The 22,811-nt window shown below is 39.5% G+C and overlaps 1 protein-coding gene across 1 annotated transcript in view; it reads right to left on the reverse strand.

The window, feature by feature from the left end:
* The window catches only part of LOC140483342 (uncharacterized), a 66,591-nt gene that overhangs the window by 21,517 nt on the left and 22,263 nt on the right, over positions 1 to 22,811 (reverse strand). Inside the window, exons 6-13 of the mRNA XM_072581541.1 lie at positions 22,675 to 22,760; positions 19,562 to 19,642; positions 16,995 to 17,109; positions 15,286 to 15,455; positions 13,734 to 13,958; positions 12,865 to 13,073; positions 7,271 to 7,405; positions 2,720 to 2,869 (exon numbers count right to left, since the gene is read on the reverse strand). Of these exons, the coding sequence (XP_072437642.1) occupies positions 2,720 to 2,869; positions 7,271 to 7,405; positions 12,865 to 13,073; positions 13,734 to 13,958; positions 15,286 to 15,455; positions 16,995 to 17,109; positions 19,562 to 19,642; positions 22,675 to 22,760 (1,171 nt within the window). The remainder of the gene's footprint in view (positions 1 to 2,719; positions 2,870 to 7,270; positions 7,406 to 12,864; positions 13,074 to 13,733; positions 13,959 to 15,285; positions 15,456 to 16,994; positions 17,110 to 19,561; positions 19,643 to 22,674; positions 22,761 to 22,811) is intronic.

The following is a 22,811-nucleotide window of genomic DNA, read 5'->3' on the forward strand; positions in this document are numbered from 1 at the left end:
GTCCAGAACTAGAGGGCATAGGTTTAAGGAGAGGAGAAAGGTATAAAAGAGACCTAAGGGACAACTTTTTCACGCAGAAGGTGGTACGTGTATGGAATGAGCTGCCAGAGCAAGTATTGGAGGTTGGTACAATTGCAACATTTAAGAGGCATTTGGATGGGTATATGAATAGGAAGGGTTTGGAGGGCTATGGGCCGGGTGCTGGCAGGTGGGACTAGATTGGGTTGGGATATCTGGTCGACATGGACGAGTTGGACCGAAGGGTCTGTTTCCATGCTGTACACTTCTATGACTCTATGATTCATGAAATTTACTATCACTCGGCCTGAAGGCTTACAATCCTGGATCCTGATGGATTTTATCATAGGATCTTAAAAATAATGGGTAGTGAGATATTTGATGCATTCTCAAGAATTCCCTAGACTCAGGGACAGTTTCATTAGAGAAAAAAATAAGAGACTGTAATTCCTTTATTCAAAACAAGAGGGAGACAGAAAGCAGGAAACTACAGGACAATTAGATTAGCATCTATTATAGGGAAAATGTTAGAAGCTATTATTAAAGATGTCATAGCTGGGCACTTAGAAAAAAAAAGGTAATTGGCAGGGGAAATCAAGTTTAGCCATTTTATTGGACATCTTTGGAGAAGTAACACATGTTGTGGATAAAAAGGTAGATATGCTATACTTAGATTTCCAAAAGGCATTTGATAACGTCCCACATCACAAGTTATTGTGGAAAATAGATGATCATCGTGCAGGCATTAACATAATAATGGTTAGCTGACAAGAATTTCAGACAAGGCATCGATGGGTATTTTTCTGTTTGGCAAGATCTAGTGGGTGGTGTGCCACAGCGATCAATGCTGTTTCATTCAATTCATAGAAATGTCTTGGATGAAGGAACTAATATACGGTTGCTAAATTTGCTGAAGACATGACGATAGACAGGCAAATAAATTTGACAAAAATGAGCACTGCAGATACTGGAGATTAGAATAGAGAGTGTGGTGCTGGAAAAGCAGGTCAGGCAGCATCCGAGGAACAGGAGAATCAATGTTTCAGGCAAAAGCCCTTCATCAGGAATTACAAAGTTAAAAATCACACAGCACCAGGTTATAGCCCAACAGGTTTAATTGGAAGCACTAGCTTTCGGAGAAGTTGGAACCACTGTTTAAAACTAAGTATTAGTCATTTAAGACAGACATAAGGAGAAACCTTTCCTCATAAATAATCCTGGGTCTTTGGAAAGGTCTTTCACAAAAGAAGGTGAAAGTAGAGTCATTGAATACATTTGAGGTAGTGGTAGATAGATTTTTGATAAGCAACGGGTGAAAGGAGCAGGCAGATACATGGAACAATCAGATCAGCCATGATCTTTATGAATGGTGGCAGTCGTTCGTGGGGTTGAGTGGCCTGCTCTTACTCCTAATTTAATTGTTCATGGAACTGCAATTTAGTAAATGTAACCCAACATCAGCTATTGCTTTCAGGTGAGATAGAGTAAGAGAAAACAAAAGAATGTATAATTCAATACCTATTGTGGTTTGTGAATTTTTGATGCTGTATTAGATCTCAAATATATCGATCTTTTATTGAATGATAAATCCTTGAAACCATTCATTAAAATGACAGTGATGAAACTACATTGTGGTTACGGTAATGATTATTTTTAAGAGTCTTCTATCCTTCTAACAATAAATTATTTTCCAGCTTGCATCTTAGGTCACTCTCATGAATAAGTTTCAATTCCTAATTCTTTGAAAGTGTCTATCCCAACTTTTAAAATGCAAGTATTCCTCAGCAACATGCTTGAAATAACGAATTGTAAGCAGTCTGCAAATTATTTTTAGCATTTATGCAATGCATTTAAAGACCATTCCGATCTTAAACAGCGATAAAGGATCACTGTTTCATTGCTTCAAATTTAAAATATTAAATGAATTTATTAAACAACCAGCAAGCAATTGTCATATAGATGTGATTTCTGAAAAACTAATTTAGGATATTATTGACTAGACATTTATCCACACCTTAGACTTTTTGGAAAACAGTACTTTGTAAACCAGTGGAGGCTGGCAGCAGCAAGGGAAAAGTTGCATTTACAAAGAACACAAATTAAGATGTTATACTCTAGTCTTTATATTTTTACCAAGACTTTGAGGGTGTGTTTTTGTCTGTTTGTATATATTTGCATGTTTTAAATCTTGTGTTAATAATCTCGACATCTTTGTTTAAGTAATTTTCACTTTCAATAAATTAGTTTTTTATTGTTTCTTAAGGAACCTGGAAATTGTTTCTAAGACCGAGCTATATCCTAGTGGTCCATGTTGGTGTTTATAATCAATTGAAACCTCCTCCCATCCCTCTTTATTTAACCCTACCAGCATAATCTTTCTGTCCTTTCTCGCTTGTGTTCATTTGGCTTTCCCATAGATGCAACACATTGTCCTTTCGACCCCTCAGCTAGGTTTTGATTCTCTGCGAAGACTGCAGTCAAGGAGACATTTGTCCACATTTGGCTCAATCAAAAGACATCATCATCCATACAGCTTTTCCTTGATTTCCTATAGGTTGTTTGGCTTTTCAAAACAGACACCCAGGGCTTAACTTTAACTCTGGGCATTTTTATCAAGTTTTGATGGTTTATTGCATTAAAAATGCTACATAAATGCAATTTATTGTTTCTGAAGTTCATTAAAACAACATTTAACACTTACAAGTGAAGAACTTGTTCGGGAGACATTGTTCTTTCAGGTAATCCTGCTGGTGGGTTGAAGAGAAATGTTCCTAGCCTGTATATCCCTTTGATCAACTGAATGTTCTGAAGAGAAAATGTATCTAAAGCCCGAAGAAATGAGAGTTCATGACTAGACGGGAAAAATGGATAAAAATTTACTTACAAACTATTCAAAACATCAGAATAAACTTAATCTGCTAATCCACTGAAATAAACAGAGAGATAATGGTTAACATGGGTAAACAGGGCAACATTAGAGTCATAACATAGAAGTTTACATGATGCTGCTGGTCCTGCTTATGAGTTGGCACACCTTTGCGGCAACCCTGCCTTGGCCAATTCTGGGTAGCCTGACTTGTTGGTTAGTTGGTGACAAGATGCCTATACCTTGAAAGTAGCTTGCAGGAATGGTGGTCACAGCTGAGACTGTACCCAGTTCACAGCAGCATCATGGAGGCCATTCTGGAATGATGGTAAGTGGGTGCGTGTTACAGAGGAGGTGCTATTGCTTTGAGAGCAGTACCTTGCTGGGAAGCTCTCCATACGATGCATGGATGCACACATGCACACCTCACCCCCTTGCTTTTTGGTCACCCCGCTTCCAGATCACAGCTCAAACGTTACTATAATGATTGCTACCCAGTTGATGCTGCATAGAGGAGATCATTTGGTCCACTGGATTCATACTATCACTCTCTAGAGCTCTGTCAGCCTTGTCTGACATTACCACCAGAGTCAATGCAGTCTCAGTTGTATGTAGGAATGCTCAGCAGAGTAGGAACAAGATGAACAACTTTGTCCACTCCATCAGGTTAAAGTGCCACCATATTAATCTCTGCTTTCATAGACTGTGCACCCTCATGGAAGGTGGCTAACACACTCACTATCACAAGCAAATCTTGCCTCAGTTTCATCCCCACCCTATTAACTCATGCAATGGCCTTTGCCCCTCCTACTCACTCCCTCGAAACATCTCACCACCTTTCTCCCAGCTTCACCAGTATGGACAGCTGAGAATCCTACCTTCATTTCTCTTAATACCTCCCTTTCCCTCATTACAGGAGAAGACTGCCTACAATAGGACAGAGTGTCCCAAAATTGGTGACAGCTATCAAACATTTGTGTCCTTGTCCCTCATGAGAGGAACCGGATTCGGATTGTCCTGAGCAACTGACTGACTAAGTCCAAGTTCCTGGTCTGACTTTAGAGGTTGCCCTGGACCTACATTACCTCTAATTTCACCTTTTGCTCTGTGGACCTCCCAGGTTCCTGCACAGCAGGTGGTTCTGGAACCAGAAGTCAATGTGTCTCTACATCAATTGCTTTTCACAGACATTTGGTGTGGCTGCATGGGGCAATGTGTTTGATTTTCTGTGTCAGGACCACCTGACTGAAGAGTATCTTTTGATTTGACTGAAGACTGCTAACACTTGGCTTTGTATCTACATTAAAAGGCAAGAGAATATAACAATACTGTGAGCATGGTAGCTCTGGCTGAGAAGTCAAACCATAAAAGGCAAGACAAGGCTAGAAAAAGTATGTGAGCATACAGGTAGACTCAATGTGAGTGAGTGCTAAGAGATTGACAAACAGACCTGAGGTGTAGCCTGGACCACCCCACAACTTCAGTCCATGTCCCTGCATGCAAAGTATCCTTGTAAAGATGTTGCAATGATAGGTGCCAGAGCACCCTGAAGTTAAAAACAAAGTGCTGCAAATGGATCCAAGATGTGCCATGATAATATAATGAGGCTATTACGTATTAGATGTCAATAGCTGTGAAACTGGGGTGTAGGCAGTTCTGAGGCACTGTGGCGTGTGTCAAAGGTGGGACCCCAGAGGAGCAAACAGCAAGCTGGAGTCACGAGGTATGCATTCTCACTTTCGTGACAGGAGTTTTCAGCATCTAGTTCCCTTGTGGCAGGTGGTAGCAAATGAACCTGCATATTAATGAGGCTGGATTTGCAAATAATAGAAGAGTATTAACAAGCAATAATTCTTCTTTAACAGACATCTTGCCAATCCCTAGCAAGAATCTTGTTTGATGTCTGGAACTCTATTGAAAAATAATAATCAGTTACTCCTGATGTCAAGGAAAACCTCACTGAAGGACTCAAGATTCTACCAAATTTCTTTCCAAAGCCCTCATCATTCAGACCCCTATAAAGATTCTGCCCCCACTATTCCCATTATGAATCTAATATGGATTGAGTGTAGTTTTGACAGTGCAGACCTGATGGACCAAAGGGCCTTTTCTATATTATTTGATTCTATGTCTCTAGTGATTTAATTTGTAATGTATCGAGTGCCTGTTGAGTAGCATTTAAAGCACATGGTGTGGACCAATTTGAAACTTCCCCCAAAATGGCTTATGTCATTCACCCAATTTCAGGGTCAGAGGGTGTATATCATTTTAGCTTATTCTCTCTGCTTGGTTGCGATGTTCAACTAAATTCTCCATGGAATGGAGAAAAGCATAAACATTCACATTAAATGACCGACTATTAAATCAATATCATACAAGAAAGGCCAAAAGAATTACTGGTAAAGGAAGATTACCTCAGAGTACAACAAGGTATGCTCTCCTCTATTGGTCAGAGTGTTGAGTACAGGAGTTGAGAGGTCATGTTGTGGCTGTACAGGACAGTGGTTAGGCAGCTTTTGAAATATTGCGTACAATTCTGGTCTCCTTCCTATAGGAAGGATGTTGTGAAACTTGAAAGGGTTAAAAGATGTACAAGGATGTTGCCAGGGTTGGAGGATTTGAGCTATAAGGAGAGGCTGAATAGGCTGGAGTGTCACAGGCTGAGGGGTGACCTTATAGAGGTTTATAAAATCACGAGGGGTATGGACAGGATAAATTGACAAAGTCTTTTCCCTGGGGTGGGGAGTCCAGAGGGCATAGGTTTAGGGTGAGAAGGGTAAGATTTAAAAGGGATCTAACGGGCTACATTTTCACAGAGGGTGGTGTGTGTATGGAACGAGCTGGCAGAGGAAGTGGTGGAGGCTGATACAAATACAACATTTAAAAGGCATCTGGATGGATACATGAATAGGAAGGGTTTGGACGGATATGGGAAAAGTGCTGGCAAATTGGACTAGATAATGTTGGGATATGTGGTTGGCATGGATGAGTTGGACCGAAGGGTCTGTTTCCGTGCTGTACATCTCTATGACTCTAAGACCTTGATAAGATGTGCCAATGCGCTAAGGAGTGGTGGATGGAGTTTAATTTAGCTAAATATGAGGTGCTTCATTTTGGAAAGGTAAATCAGGGCAGGATTTGTACTCTTAATGGTAAGGTCCTGGGGAGTGTTGCTGAACAGAGACCTTGGAGTGCAGGTTCATAGCTCCTTGAAAGTGGAGTCCCAAGTTGGCTGGATAGTGAAGGCGGCATTTGGTATGCTTTCCTTTATTGGTCAGAGTATTGAATACAGGAGTTGGGAGGTCATGCTGTTGCTGTACAGGACATTGGTTAAGCCACTTTTGGAATAGTGTGTGCAGTTCTGGTTTCCTTACTATTGGAAAGATGTTGTGAAACCTGAAAGGGTTCAGAACAGATCGACAAGGATGTTGCCAAGGTTGAGGGTTTGAGCTATAGGGAGAGGCTGAATAGGCTGGGGTTATTTTCCCTGGAGCATTGGAAGCTGAGGGGTGACATTATAGAGGTTTATAAAATCATGAGGCGCATGGATACAGTGAATAGACAACATCATTTTTTTTGGCATAGTGTTAAGGTGAGAGTGGAAAGAAATAAAAAGGATCTCAGGGGTAACCTTTTCACTTAGAGGGTGGTGTGTGAATGGAATGAGCTGCCAGAGGAAGTGATGGAGGCTGTGCAATTACATTTAAAAGTCATCTGGATGGGTATGTGAATAGGAAGTGTTTAGAGGGACATGGGCCAAATGCTGGCAAATGAGATTAGATTGATTTCGAATATCTGGTTGGCATGGACAAATTGGATCAAAGGGTCTGTTTCCATGCTGTACAGCTCTATGACTCAGAGAAAATGTCATACTGGTGCAGTATGTGCATTCCCTTGAGATTAGGAGTAAACAAAATTGCTGGGAGAATGGAGGGAGCTTCACACTCAATCTAGAAGTACTAGGAATGTTTGTTCCTGAAGCTGGTATTGAATTTCCCATCTGGAACGATGAAACACTAAGAGGCCATTCATACCCTCAAGGCTATTCTACAATTCAATCAATTCAAAGCAGACCTGTACCTGAACTCCATCTATGTGGAGAAACCCTTTATGCACTAATAGAGAAACATAAATAATGCTGTACATTACCAAACAGTGTCCCCTCAATACACCCAGCATTGGACTAATCACCTCAAGCTCTGCAAAATGAGGTTGGCTCCAGGGATTTGTGAAAAAAAATCTACTTGCCCAGATTCAACGACCCTGATGGCCTTATCTATATGAAGAGTGTTTAGTCTCAGTTTCAAAATTTTGGAATTTAATTCAGAAATGTGTTATATCTCCAAACATGTATCTAGTGTATTATTGTGGACAATAAAAACTTACTTTGCTGAGTTGTCACTTGGAGTTTGAAGGTCAGTTAGTAATTGTTCTAAGCCCTGTTGGAGGTATTGAATGGCATAGCGTGTTTGAGGACCCAGGCCATCATCCTGATCTAGCACAAGCAAGCCAGCATAAAATCTGAGGATAAATAAGCAATATGTACATTTACGTCCCATTTGTTCAACTAAAATATCAGGATAGATTATCACAATGCATATATCTAAGGTTGCACAAATCCTCAATTGTTAATTAATACTTTAAATTTATATAGGCTAACCTGTTGGGGAAAATATCACCAAGAAATTCTATTAATCTTCATTCTCTTGTAGGGTGAGTGTCATTAGCTAGGCCAACATTTGTTGCCCATTCCTAATTGCCCTTGAATTGAAAGGCAGGCTGGGTCATATAACAGGACAGGTAAGAGTCAACCATGTTGTTGTGGGTCTGGAGTAACATGTAAGCAAAACTAGGTAAGGACAGCAAATTTCTTCCCTAATAGACATTAGTGAACCAGACAACCAGACACTGATGACTAGCTATCAATTCCAAATTGGAATTAAGAATATAGAAAAGTACAGCACAATAGAGGCCCTTCCGACCTCAATGTTTTGGCAACCTTTTATCCTACTCCAAGATCAAACTAACCTACATATCCTTCATTTTACTATCATCTATGTGTCTATCCAAGAGTCGCTTAAATGTCCCTAATGTATCTGGTTCTATTACCGCTGCTGACAGTGCATTCCCCGCACCTACCAATCTGTGTAAAGAACCTACCTCTGATATCACCCCTAAACCTTCTTCCAATCATTCTAAAATTATGCCCCCATTAACTGAATTGAAATTTCTCCTGGTGTCATGATGTGATTTGAATTCACGTCCCCAGAGCATTGGCTTAGGTGTCTGGATTACAGTCTAACTCCAATAACATTATCACTGCCCCGCCATTTCCCTAATTTAGTTATTATTCAGGTGGGAGTGTGCAAATCACATTTACAGACACAGGTTTTGGACACAAGGTATTTGGTCTCTGGTCACAGTTAAAGGCTTCTGGGTCACTTTCCCATGTCTACTAGCATTGTTCCTTTGGTCCAAATGATGTATCAGCCTGACACTTGTCAGCACCTCAAGACCATTCAATCAGGGATCAGTAGAACAGCACAGGAAATGAAGCTCACTACTATATAGTGGAGTGCTGCAGTGATCAGTGCTTGGGTCTCAGCTATTTATGCTTTATATTAATGACATTAGGCGGCACGGTGACTCAGTGGTTAGAACTGCTGCCTCACAGCACCAGGTACCCGGGTTCAATTCAGCCTCGGTCGACCGTCTGTGTGGAGTTTGCATATTCTCCTGTGCCTGCGTGGGTTTCCACTGGGTGCTCCGGTTTCCTCCCACAATCCAAAGATGTGCAGGCTAGATGGATTGGTCATGCTAAGGGTTCAGGGTTGTATAGGTCAGGTGCATTAATCAGGGGTAAATGTAGAATATTGAGGTAGGAGAATGGGTTTTGGTGGGTTACTCTTCGGAGGGTTGTTGTGGACTTATTGGGCCAAAGAACCTATTTCCACATTGTAGGGATTCTATGACATAGATGATAGAACAAGCAAAATTGGAGACCAACTTTCGATGATGATCTTTTTGAATGGTGTAGCTGCCTTAATAGGCCAAAACTTTCTCCTACTTTTTGTGATCTCATGACCAGGGTAAGTATTCAATTGCTTAGTTTCTGCTGAGTGGAAAGAGAGGTAAAATCTCCTCCTTACACCAACAGCAGGCCATTTAATAACACAAGAAAACATAAAATGAGAAATCAAGACTGCTTCCCACACAGAACAACCATATTGGAGGTGGCATCCATTTAATACTTGAAGGAAGTGCCCTGCACACATTTCAATTTGCAAAAAGAATCATTCAATATTTTAGGATATTCATGCATCATGATGTTATGTTAAAAGTATTCCATAATATTTGGATGGCCCACTAGGCCCTTAATATTTATGTTCTACAATAGCCCCCATTACCTTTTCACAACTAACCCCATCAAATTATCCTTCTGCTCCTTTCTCCCTCAAGTGTGTAGATTTGCTTTCCTTTAAAAGCAGCCATGCTTGTCACATCAGCACCTTGGTCTTGTTTCACCACAACTGCAAATCTCCTGACCCTCGCCCCAACATGAGAGAACTATCATATCATATGGACATGAATCAGTTGAACATGTCAAATTGTATCTGAAAAATCATCCCAACACATTTTTATCAAAACCTTTTTTTTTATAATAGTAGGTTTTCTCAGTCTCAGCTGAGATAGGAGGAGGAGTGTAATTGAAACATTAACACTTCCTTTCACCGCTGATGCTGCCAGATCTGTTGACGTTCTCCAGCATTTGTTTTCTTTACAGATATCCAACATTCACAGCATTTCGTTCTTGTTTTAGTCTCAATTGATTTAGCCAGAAATTCACTATCCTGTGACTATATAGCTCCTGCAAACCTGTTGCCTGACTTGGGCATTGTTAGTTATAAAGCTACATCCTCTTGCACAATATAGCTTGCTCTTCAAAAGGCTTTTTCTACCCTGCACAGTAGATTCTTATCGATCTTCTTAATGAAAGGAAAGGTGCTGCCCAACATCAATATTAGAAATAGTTAACAGATGGCTATGACCAATTTGGTATTGAATGTGAGCCAGCCTAATAAAACATCAAAATTGCCTTTCCTTACAGAAACAATCCAAGGACAGGATTAGTCTGTGAGAGATTTGGACCTATGAACATCAATATCCTTTATCTATATACTGTAGATCCTTTAACATAATGAAGCCTCCCAAGGCATTTCACAGAAGCTTATAGAATTAAGTCGGACACCAAGCCAGAACAGGCAATATTCGAGAAGATGATCAAAAGTTTAATGCTTTAAGAATTGTTTAAAGGGAGGAAAATGAGGTAGAAAAGCAGTGGTGTATTAGGAGCAAATACCGGAGCTCAGGTCCAGGCAAATGCTGCAGGAATACTGCATATTGTCATTGACAGGACTCTGCTGTCAAGCCAAACAGGTATTCTGCTAATCACAGAAATGACTAATGTGCTATACAAATTTAATTGCTGAGTGAATAGGTCATACATCTTGCCTTCATTAATCAGAACATTAAGTATAGAAGTTGGAACATTATGTTATGGCTGTACAGGACTTTGGTGAGGCTACTTTTAAAATACTGTGTGTAATTCTGGTTGCCCTTCTGTAGGAAAGATGTTAAACTTGAAAGGGTGCAGGAAGGAATTACAAGGATGTTGCCAGTACTGGAGGGTTTGGGTTATAGGGGGAGGCTGGAGCTTTCTTCCCTCGGAGTGTTGGAGGCTGAGTGGTTATTATGGGCATGGATTGAGTGAATAGCCAAGGTCTTTTCCAGGGGTGGGGTGTCCAAAACTAAAGGGCATAGGTTTAAGGTGAGAGGGGAAAGTTTTAAAATGGAGCTGAGGGATACTTCTTTTCGCGCAGAGTATGGTGCGTGCACATAACGAGCTGCCAAAGGAAGTGGCAGAGCTGGGTGTAATTATAACATTTATAAGGAATCTGGACGGATATATGAATAGGAAGTGTTCAGAGGGGTTGGTTGGGATGACTGGTTGGCATGGATGAGTTGGACTGAAAAGTCTATTTCTGTGCTGTATGATTCTATGACATGGCCATTTTGTATCCTAATCACCATAAACAGTGAGATGGCCTAGTCAAAACTGAAGTATGCTTAGGTTTGTGTAAGAGACTGACATATATAATTAACAGAATGAAGATAAATTTCTTTCCCTTTAAAATATTGTAAAACATCTTGTCTATTTTTAAACCAGTGATGTGTATTTCCAGGGCAGAAACTACACTAAGTTAGAGCACATAAGTATATTGTGCTTCACAGGAATATGGCAAATTAGTTCAGAAATAGTGGAACTCAATGTACTTAAGACAGCAAAGTAAAACTCAAGATGATAAATTCATCACTGTACACTTGTCGGCACATAATTAAGATATATCTGGGAATAGATCTTCCCACCTTTGTCCTTGCAAATGGACTGTTACAGGAGAAGGTGAGGATTGTAGATGTTGGAGATCAGAGATGAAGAGTGTGGTGCTGGAAAAACACAGCCAGTCAGGCAACATCCAATGAGCAGGAGAATCGACATTTCGAGCTTTGTCAGAAAATGTATTGTTATGCAGAATTACAAAGTATTTATGGCACTCAAGCAGATGATTTGACCTCACTGGTTTATACTGGTGTTTTATAGCCCAGAGAAACCTTCATTCTACCCTATAAGTAAATACTTTCATTCTTTACTTCCTCTCGTGTTTATCTCGCTTCTACCTAAACGTATCTGTACAATTCACATCAACTGTTTCCTACAGTAGTGAGTTCCACGTACTAAGCACTCTGAACTTTCTCCTGGATTTCTTACTGATTTTATGAGCAACCATCTTAGATTATAACCTTAGCTTTGTTTAGTGGAATTATTGATCAATCATTTTAATAATTATATAATTTGAAATAAGTAGTGCAGAACACAGTGAAAGTCTATAAAAACTTAAAAATACGATGCAAGATTTTTTCATTAATTGTAAAGAAAATCAAGACACTTGTCCTTGTATACAACTTCAGTATTGCGGAAAAAAAAACACATTTTGTTGGACCTTTTCGTCTTACAATCATCAAGATAATTCCTAAGAGTACCAGTGTAAAAGGAGAACCACAATATGAAAAATGCTGATTGGTTGACAAGTGGATGGTGATTGGTGGAGCTGTTGCCATGTTTCATGCTGCTACAATGCAATATCAACATGAGTGGTGTTTATCACTGACAGGACATTGCTGTCAAGCCAAAAAGACATTCAACTAATCACAGAAATGAATGATGTGCTATACAAACTCAATTGTCCAGTGAGTAGGTCATACATCTCAAAGACTGGGAGATCGTACCAAACAGCATATCCATTTGGTTTGCACATTCAGCAAGCTACTAACCATACCAATCAGCCTGTGCTTGTGAAACTCAAAACACAGTATCTAACTTTAGTTGTGCATTTGTGATTGGTCATTGGCTAAATAATTCTGAGTGTGCTAAGAATCAGGCTGACAACCAATTTATGAATGTCATTTGGGCTTGCAGTGTGATATATTTGTGTGCACTGGAAGTTGTGTCTACTAATACACTGGGTCCTGTTATTTGCAGTCAGAAAATAATAATATTGTACCCGTTTCAACTAAAAAAAAACTTAACCATTCTCTGGTTAATTTCTCAGGGAAATGACTGGACTCATAGCCAATTTAACTGGTTTAAATTTAAACAAAGCTTGGCATTTACTGTCAACTGTCATCTAATGAATGAATGTCCGTGGTGTAGTGTGCATTCTGCTTTGAAGCCATGTCAGAGTTGACTTACCAACCAATCAACACTCTCTTCTCATACACCATAAAATGTTGATTTTCCCATCACATTAGTATTTCCTGTGAATTTTCCTGAAGAATGCAAAATGTTTTGACAAACGTGTTGTTTTTCAGCAATAATCCTTACCAAGGTGGTGTGAGCAAAGTTTGTGGTTTTAGCTGCTCACCTGATGGAAGGTTCTGTTGGTTTCTGTGCTAGTGCCACCTGCAAATGTTTCAGTGCATCATTGTTCTTTTTTTGGAACAGGTACAACCGACCAACATGAAAATTGTATTTCCAACTCTGAGGTTGAAGAGACAGGGCATCTAAGTATTTCAGCAGAGACCATTCGATGTACTTATGCTCATCGGAGACCACTGGTTTCAATTTACCATCCTATATTATGTAGCCAGTCAATAAAAATAAATAATATAGAGCATCAGTTATGTGATCAAAGCTCTTGCCATTAAATTACATACGTAAGGATTTATGCAGAAGTGGATCACAGAAATAAACTATTTTTTGGTACTGGATCAGTGTTTTTCATGTTACATGTTTTGTATTTCATGGCTTCCAAATTTTGTATTATATTACATACATGCTTATGAATCCATCAAGGCAAATTTTCACTTATTCATGCTGATGATTTATGCAGACTGTGTAACATAATCAGCATTATTGCCCAATTCAATCCACCCAACTGAGTTCAATGCAAAGGACTGAACTCTCGTCTGGGACATATAACAGGTTCTCAAAGATCACCATCTCAGAATCATGGTTTCTGGTGTAATTGTGTGAGAGAATGCAGAGAAGCTATAGCATGTGATTCTCTCACTGTGACTGAACTATGAGAAAGCAACCGGACAAGTACAGTCTGGACAAAGCCCACTGGAAAAGGATGATGTGATCAGAAGTGGCTCACAAGTCAAGAAGTACTGGGATGGCCAGTGTATAAACTTCCCTGAGATATCATGCAGGCAAATGAAGTTCAATTTGTCTCAATCTGTTTGGTATTTTTTGAACATACAATATTAACAGTAATTTCTAGATTCATACCTTCCCTGCTTGCTGAGCTTTCCAGCTGTAGAGTGACTGTACATAATCAGATTTGGCAGCCTGTCCCTGTTCCTTTAATTGGTGGTATTCCATGTCCAATGCCTTCAGTTGTTGCTGTAGTGTGCATTCTGCTTTGAAGCCATGAAGTCTACAAATGACTGCAATTTCATCATTTCTACCAGAGGTCTCAGCTGCAGAGAGCTTTTCTGCACCCTGTTCTTCAATCTGAGGGCAGATTAAAATCATCCTAATGTTAAAAATTAATAGACCAATTCTCCAAGGTGGTTTAAATTGTAACAATCCTGAACACAAAGGGAAATGTTCACAAAGATTACTGCCAAAACATGTTTTATTAACATAAATGAGATTCAACCCTTAGAATGTTAGCAGATAAAATGTTTTGGAAATTATACATAATTTATCCACATAAATAACAGTTAAAAGGACAAAGCATTGTTGCAATGACTGGTGAGATAAACTGCATTACTTCAGTGGTGTATATCAGTGCAACTAAGACCCAATTGTGATTCATCTTAGGTAAGAAAATTTAAACAAGATAATTGGAAGAATTGCAGATCCTGGAAATCAGCAACAAAATCAGAAATCCCTGGAAAAGCTCACCTAGTCTGGCAGTATGTGTGGAATGAAATTAATGTTTCGAACAATGGTCATAGAATCATAGAGATAGAGCGCACAGAAACAGACCTTTCAGTTCAACTCGTTCATGCTAACCAGATATCCTAACCTAATCTAGTCCCATTTGCAAGCACTTGGCTCATATCCCTCAAACATTAACTTGGATTTCTATCCACAGATGCTGCATTTTTTCAGTTATTTCTGTTTTTGTAAAAAAGATAACTTATTTATCCAGTATGTTCAGAATTGTTAAGGACAAGAAATAAAAATAGTGGTGAAATCTTCAATCTTTTGTAAACTGATGGTTTAGGTTGTATAGGAGGACAGAATAAGGACTCAAAGATCTTGTGGAACGATTTACAAAAACTCTATTTCTGTCTTGATCTTTACTCACATTCTCTTCACTCTGTACAGCAGAGCTACTCTCTTCCTGCTCACTCTATTTAATCATGTAACTTTGACATCATCATCATGGGTGCTTCTGACGCTAATCCCATTATTCTACAAGCACCAACCAAACTATTTTGAAGTCCATTCAAATAAAGTCATGCATGACTCAAGCATAAAGTGTACAGGAGATATTCCAGATGAGAAAACTGACCACCTACCGTACTCATTTTCCAGTTTAGACAACACAGTAAGCAGATAAAAATCTCTGCCTGTGTGCTCACTCAAGAGGAGCCCTGTAACAAACATCTTTCTCAAATGAAGATCCAAAGCTTTCAAGAAACTTCTTAATTAAAACAATTCAATTCTCATCATTTCCTTCAGAAAACATCACCATCTTGGAAAATATTAAGGTATCAAAAAAGAATGGAAGCATTATTGCTCATATTTGGTAACAGAAATTTTAATACTTTGACAAGTGTGCTTCCTTTTCAGATCTATAGGGTTTAGCCTGCTACTGTTATCTTACCTTTTTCACCACACCATATATCACAGCCGCATAGTAATGTTCCTCTAACACCACACCTAGGTGGAAATGCAGCTCTGGGTCCTTTGGTTTCAATTTTATAGCCAAGGCATAGTCCACCGCTGCCTTATGTAAGGCATCCAGAGGTGATTTTCCTTCTTCATAGAAAGGCACTAATCAAATATTAGAAAATAATCAAAATATATAAAGAAAAGCAACAAAACATTTCTAACCATAAAATTTGCAAATAGCGCGTCATTCAACAAAAGTAGGTACAATCACATAAGATACGTGAACTATGCAATATACAGAGTCGAAGAGTGGGGTGCTGGAGGAGCAGGAGCAGGAGCAGGAGCATCAACGATATGGGCACAAGCCCTTCATCAGGAATGAGGCTTGTGGGCCAAGGGGGCTGAGAGATAAATGGGAAGGGGGTGGGGCTGGGGGAAGGTAGCTGGGAAAGTGATAGGTAGATGAAGGTGGGATGATGGTGATAGGTCAGAGAGGAGAATCCACCCTCTCAACATATCCAAGGCTGCAAAGGATACAATCTCAATAGTCTTTTCACTGGCCAACCTTCTTCAAGAATCATAGAACAATACTGCAGAGAAGGTGACTATTCAGTCCATTGTCTATCCAATTAGTCCTAATTGCCTGTTCATTCCCCACAGTCCAATGGTAACAATTTCATTGAATGTTAATTTCTCTCTGTTGGAAATGGTCATTACTTGGCATTTGTGTTGAATGAATGGCACCTGCCATCTTTCTTCAGGAAGATCATTACGAAGAGTTTAGACCCTTAACTAACAGCCAAGGACCCCACACCTGTTTTGGGCAGCCAATAGGGATGGCTGGCAAGACACCTTTACAATGGCTGCAGACTGTGTGTGGAACATTTCATTCTGCATTTTTGTTCCTTTTTGCCCATTCAGAAAATGGTGCAATGAATACTAATTTTGACTTGATCTTCAAATGCTTGAAAAGCTGGAAATGAAATCAGTGGACAATGGTTCACTATGATCCTTTCATACTACTGCAGAAAGTCAAGACCTAACCTAAAATTAATGCAAATCCTGCCATGTCACATTGTATAACTGAATTCAATGAATGTAGTAAATTTGGATTGGCATCAGAAAAATAAAAATGAATTTCTGTAAGGACCCAACTTGTTCACTACATTGTCCATTATGGAAGGGAACCTGCTGTCCTATCAGGTCTGACCTGCAACTAACTCCATTAGCACAGGAAGTGATTGATTTCTATTGGCTTTGGGCAAACGAGGAATGGTCAATAAATACTACTTTGCCTATGTTGTACACATTTGAAAAATAACTTTATGAGACATTTCTTTTCCTGAAGAAAAATATTTAATTTCCCATGTTTTCAAATTAAAAGGGTATTTTTAAAAATTAGACAGACAGATAATGGTTGGAAGGATATTCCCCATCACAACAGCTCCTCTTTATCAGTTTTGCAGTCAGTTCCAGAATGTAACTTAATTGTCAAAGGGCATTATGTATCTACAAGGAAGTGGGAATTTGCAGTGTCAATTTCACTGGTCTACTAAAACGATGGCATTGGGAAACAGTCATATTATTTGACATTTAACATTATTTGTTAAAATTATTTGTTCTTCCAAAGGAAAATCGTTACTTTGATAAATTGTGAGTTATTCCTCCATGGAAAATAAAATCCAGTGTTACAGAACTTGCCTGTTTTGGAAACCAATTCTTTATAATTTTTAATTTCATTTCTGGCATTGCTGCAGTGTTTCTCAACGTTGCCTTCACTTGCACGTTCACGAAGGTTCTTTTCCCAGTTACGCAGCTATCAAATAGTACAGGAAGAAAACAGACAGCAATTATCATGGCCTAACAAATGCAGAATAATTACACAAATTTCCACTCAGAACCTGCTTCAGTTCTTTGATGCTATTAAAGTACCAGACATTCATTGAACCACAGTAAAAATGCAATCTTGAATTGCATCGAAAGTTTCACTTGGGTACGTATTGCAAACAATGTATGTACAAGGCACATCCAATCTGCAACTGCACTGGTACACATAGTTACACTGCTATTCTCAGCTAGAATGACAATGCTTGGGAATTCTCATGTTATTTATGCCTGCAGTACTTGCTCATGTAATTGACAAGCACATTGCTGTGCAAGTTTGAATTTCTTACTCTACAATGATGCTTAATACTAAAATGAAGAGACAAAGGAACTGTGCCCTATTCCCCAGCAGTTCCATGTAGTATCTCAATTAGTATTTCAGTTGTGAAAAGAGTAATTTTAAAAAATGAAACATCAAGATTATTAAGAGATATAAGCGATGAAGCAAAGATCACTTTCACATTAAGGATTTCAAATACCTTGAGAGTTGCACTGAATCTTTAAGCACAGTAGCCTTTCGTCATTATCTACCATGATTTGTTCTCTATGTTGTGGAACCCTGCCAGAAATGTAACATAAGACCTGAATATGCAGAAAGCCCGAAGATCACGAAGCAAGGTTCCACTAGAATCAGGTCATGACCATCAGTAAGGGAAATTGAGAATAAACCGGGAACTAATTACAGTATGTACACAACCGAAGCTTGTGGATTATATGGGGTTGAGGGATCCTTTGTCGATCTGTTCCCCCTTCTTATCAGCCCTCCTTGCACCAAAGACACTTTGTTTTTCCAGCGAGAGTCCATTTGACTGATCCAGTTGTTTCCCATTCTTGTTGCAATCTGCATATAGAGATCCTGGTGACCTTCTCAGCTTGATTGCTCAGTGCCCTCCATTAGCATCACCACCTATTGTTGGAAATTCTGTTACATAAGGCTGTGTGGGCTGAAAATTCAACTGAGTAGACAGACGTGCACAAACGCAGTAATTAATATTATTTCGCTTGTACCATGTTACATGAACTGCACACAATTGATGCCTTATCTGTAGCTCCACATTGGTGACTACAAATACATAAACAATTTCTAATACAAACTTACCAGTCGAGGGTTAGCCTAGTTGAGTATATCCAATTGGAATAAGCACTATGACACTACGTCAGCTGCAGCTGTTTAGCAGTATGTTACTGTATGTTCGTAGACTTTAGTTCTGCATTTAACACTATCATTCCTTAACACCTGATTGGAAAGCTGAGTCTGCTGGGCCTTGTACAGGATCCTGGGAGATCTCGGTCAGTCTGGATTGGGAACAGCATTTCCAACACCATGACACTGAGCATGGTTGGGGTGGGGGGGGGGGGGGTGCGGGGGGAGAACACAAGAAAGCCCAGCAGTGCCTCTACTTTCTGCTCGGGCTGAGGAAAATCCACCTCCCACCCATCCCCATCTTCACCATATTCTAAAGAGGGTTTGTGGCTGCATCACAGCTTCGTTCCAGAATTGCGCCACCTCAGATCGTAAGGCCCTATAACGGATAATGAGGACAGCTGAGAAGATCACCGGGGTCTCTCTTCCCTCCACTGCAGACATTTACACCACACGCCACATCCAAAAGGCTAAGAGCATTGTGGAAGACCGCTCATGCCCCCTCACTCAAAGTCTTCTCCCTCCTGCCATCTGATGGAAGATACCAGAGCATTTGGTCTCTCACAGCCAGACTGTGCTACAGGTCCTCCCAAGCCATCAGGCTCCTTAACATTGGACTCTTTCCCATCTGAAATTCTTTGCACAACTTTGATTTGCTGCTAGAACAATGTCTATTAATTATCATTTTTTTATTACACTGTACTTTGTGTGTTTTGCATTTCTTATGCACTTTCTGCAGCCCTTTATATGAACGTGTAGTTTGTGCTGTCCATGTAGCACCTTGGTCCTGGAGGAACATGGTCCCGCTTTTACTGTTCTATACATTAGAAATGACAAATAAAAGCTACCCTACACTTTAAAAAAATGTCTCTGAAATGGCTCAGCAAACTGCTCAGTTGTCAAGCTGGAAGCCCACCAATACCTTCAAGGATAATGAGAAATAAATATACTAGAATGTCAAAAGCATCACTGTTACACTGTGAATTCAACCCAGTGACAGATGTAACACACACAATCATAATTGTGAATGATGCAAATGCTTGGCAAAACTACAGCACAAAAAAAGGAACCAAGAAATATCATTATTAATACTAAGACTACTACAGAGAAGTCATCCAAACAAATATTACCAACAGTAACTCAAACCAACTCCTTTGTTAGCTGATTTTTAAAATGCAATTCAATCTAAAGTTTTCTTTAAAAAATCCTCAAAACACTGCTGTGTCCATTTGCTTCCTACCTCTATAGTGTGTCTGAATTGGTGTCTTGGTTTGCTTGTGAGGCCAAACTCTGTTTGATACCATGAAGTTCCAGTCACATCCTAAAACAAATCAAAATTTATAAAATATTATCCAACAATATGTTTTTGCACAACAGATTGGGTGGGAGTTTAGTTTTGTGTTTTGTTTAGTGGTCCGCGATATCTGCACTGCCTTGGGTTATTATTCTCATGCAGTTTTCTGCTCTTAATCATTCAACTACACTCTTGAATACCTTTCTTGAGAAATAGCATGGGGTAAGAGATTGAAGAACTTGCTACTCCAGGTCCTTCAGGCTTTCACTCCACTGGCACTATATATAAAGCCCATATGTACACTTTAGGGACTGCAAACTGGAATTTGTCCCTCACAAAGTGATGCTTGAAACTCAACAATCAGTATATCGCCAAGAGGAAAGGAAAGCTCACTTTCCACTTCACTCATGAATTTTTAATAGATGGGGTAGTGGAGAGGCCAACAGCTGACTAAAAACAGTCGACATTTCCAAACCCAGTTAGCCTGGATACAAGATGCTGCCTCGGTCAATAGTCTGTCTTGAGTAAAGCAGGATGATTAGCTCCAGGAAAAGGTTAATAATCTTCTGCACTCCACAACGGTACATCACCATGTCGCCTATGTGCCCTCAGATTGTTTCCTTCTTCTTCTGCCTCCCATTACTAAGCCTTCCTGTACTCAGCACTTCCTACTCTCTCAAAGAGCACACTCCACCACCTCGCCTGCTCACTCGCTACCACTAACTACTCTTGTAGCTGCTTCCCTTAGAATCAGTCTTTTCTTTTGTCTCAATGTGCATACAATTGGCTCATTACCAGACCTAGAGGTGTGTGTGTGTACCCAAAATGAAACATCTTCTCAGCACAAGTGCTCCTCCTTGTTTATAATACTATAGCCTGCAGCAGGTCAAGGTGAGGATGGAGAGCCTGCAATCTGGACAGGTGACTCTCAGTAAGTTGCTAAGCCAAAGGCATTAGGGGATAACTGCCCAAGTTTTCCAATCTAACAAGGTCAACTGTTCAGTGTACTCCACTGTCACAAGCTGCCTGCCTCTCCTTCTGTAACTGATCATTAAAGACCTTGTGCATGAAGAAATCAATGCAGGTCCCTACAAAGGCTGGCTGCCCATAAGACAAGGTGAAATGAGTATGCAGTAAGTAAACAATATGAAGTATACAGAGGCTGGTAGCCTCCAAGTATGTAGTAAAGTGAGTGGGCATTAAGAAAGCAAGCTCCGAGCCAGAAGATGCATCCTGTTCAAATGCATGTGTCTCTGAACACAACGTGATCCAGCAGGAATATGCAAGTCTTAGGTGTCCCAGAGCTCCGAAGTAAAGTGTGGTGTCTGAGGAGGTCCAGAAGCAGATGCAATGACATGGTGAGGCCGGTGGTGTGCCGATGCTAACCGATGCTGAGGAGGCTAGTGGCCATGGAACATTCTGGAATGTTGCATGTTGGCTGGGACAAGCATTTGTTGAGCTCCACTGCCAGGTACCTGCTCTAACTTAGGTTCATAAGGAAGGAGAGAAGAATTGGAAAGGATGTATAAATAAGACAAGCTGGGGCTTTAATGAGATCCAAATGTATGGAAATAAGGTAGTCACTACTCAAATGGCAAGGTTTTGAAGTCACCATTCATGGCTGGAGGGGAAATTTAGGAAATCTTTCAAAATAAAGAGAATCTGGTGTTTTCATTCTCACTGTAATTTCAACCTTTCTCACCCAGACTCACCAGGGAAGAGAAAAAAAATCAGTATGTATATCACCCATGCATAGTTCCAAAGTGCAAGGAAGATAAGATATTTGATTCAGCTCTACGGCCTGCTTGCCATTTTTACCAATAGAATGTTTAAGTTTCAGTACAGCTCTTTAATCTTTGAAGTGTGTTTCAATTGGATTAATAAATGCTAGCCTTAACAGTGACATCAATAAAAAATAAATTTGGTTAGAAGACTTCAATATGCCAAGAATTGAGTAAAACATATTATGATTTCACACTGCAAATGAGTGTGACTTACTATGTTGCATAAAAAATCTCCAGTTTAGTTAGCTGATTAAACTATTATAATTTGCACCTATCAATATGCTTAGGTTTTAATCAACTTTTGTTAGTAATTACACAGAACAGAGTAATTTGGCCTAAATCAGTGCCAGGTCTTTATTCTATATCATACTCTTATTTCTGACTATATGATGAACTGAACTGTGATGAACTTTGGCTTTATTTTACTTTTTTAAAAAATCACTATGTATGACTTCTGTCATTGACACTGTAGATACTGTGATGGGGTGATGTATAAAACTTCTCACTGTATTGTTCATGTAAAAGTACACGGGACAATAAATTTCTATTTTATTTTGTTCTGTTATATTCTATATTTTAAACAGTTATCAACTCTTAAGAAAAAGTGCAATGTCCCCTGTCTCTTATATTTCTTGCAGCAAAACATAAGCTTTGACAATTCTTGGTATCTCAAAAATTATTTTACATATCCACCTTAAACTCTTAATGATAATTTTGAACCCAATGACCTTTTGTCACTCATTCCCTAGATTGTTACTGGTATTTAAGGGAGCTGCTGGGGCTTTGTCTGCTGGACAGAGAGCCAGTAATTGCCTCAGGTAACCGTTTTTAGGGAAGGCCTGCTTCATTGCGTGAGATCTCCACCCTACCTCTGCCTTCCCAATTATATGGTTACCACTCTCACTCATCCCACCCTGCCTTCAGAGGAAAGCAGTAGTTACTACTCAATGAAATTACAAAGTTGTTATTTAGGAAAGTTAATATGTTATCCTTATTTGGTCTGGCCTATGTGGGATTTCAAACTCAATGCTGTGGTTGACTCTTGACTACATGTGAGATGGTTTAGAAATCCATTCAGTTCAAGGACATTAAATGCTGGCCTCATGAGTGATATCCACAAACTGTGAATGTATTTAAAACAAACAGCTCAAATTACATAATTTATGAAGCTTCCCCATAGATGGTCAAACTGATGTTCAGTAGTTGCAAATTAACATTACTCACTGAGAGTGCAAAAACAATTAGAAGCTTATTTAGTTTCCTCAAATAACTGACCTTTGAATCCAGTTCACTTGGTGGTTTAAATGGACACTCCAATGCATGTTTTCCAAGTTCTGATAGCTCAAACGTACCAGTACAACCTTAACAGGAGTAAGATGGTGAATACAGAATGTGGTCACAGGACTATAAAG

The sequence above is a fragment of the Chiloscyllium punctatum genome, chromosome 11 (genome assembly GCF_047496795.1).
Source record: "Chiloscyllium punctatum isolate Juve2018m chromosome 11, sChiPun1.3, whole genome shotgun sequence".
NCBI lineage: Eukaryota > Metazoa > Chordata > Chondrichthyes > Orectolobiformes > Hemiscylliidae > Chiloscyllium > Chiloscyllium punctatum.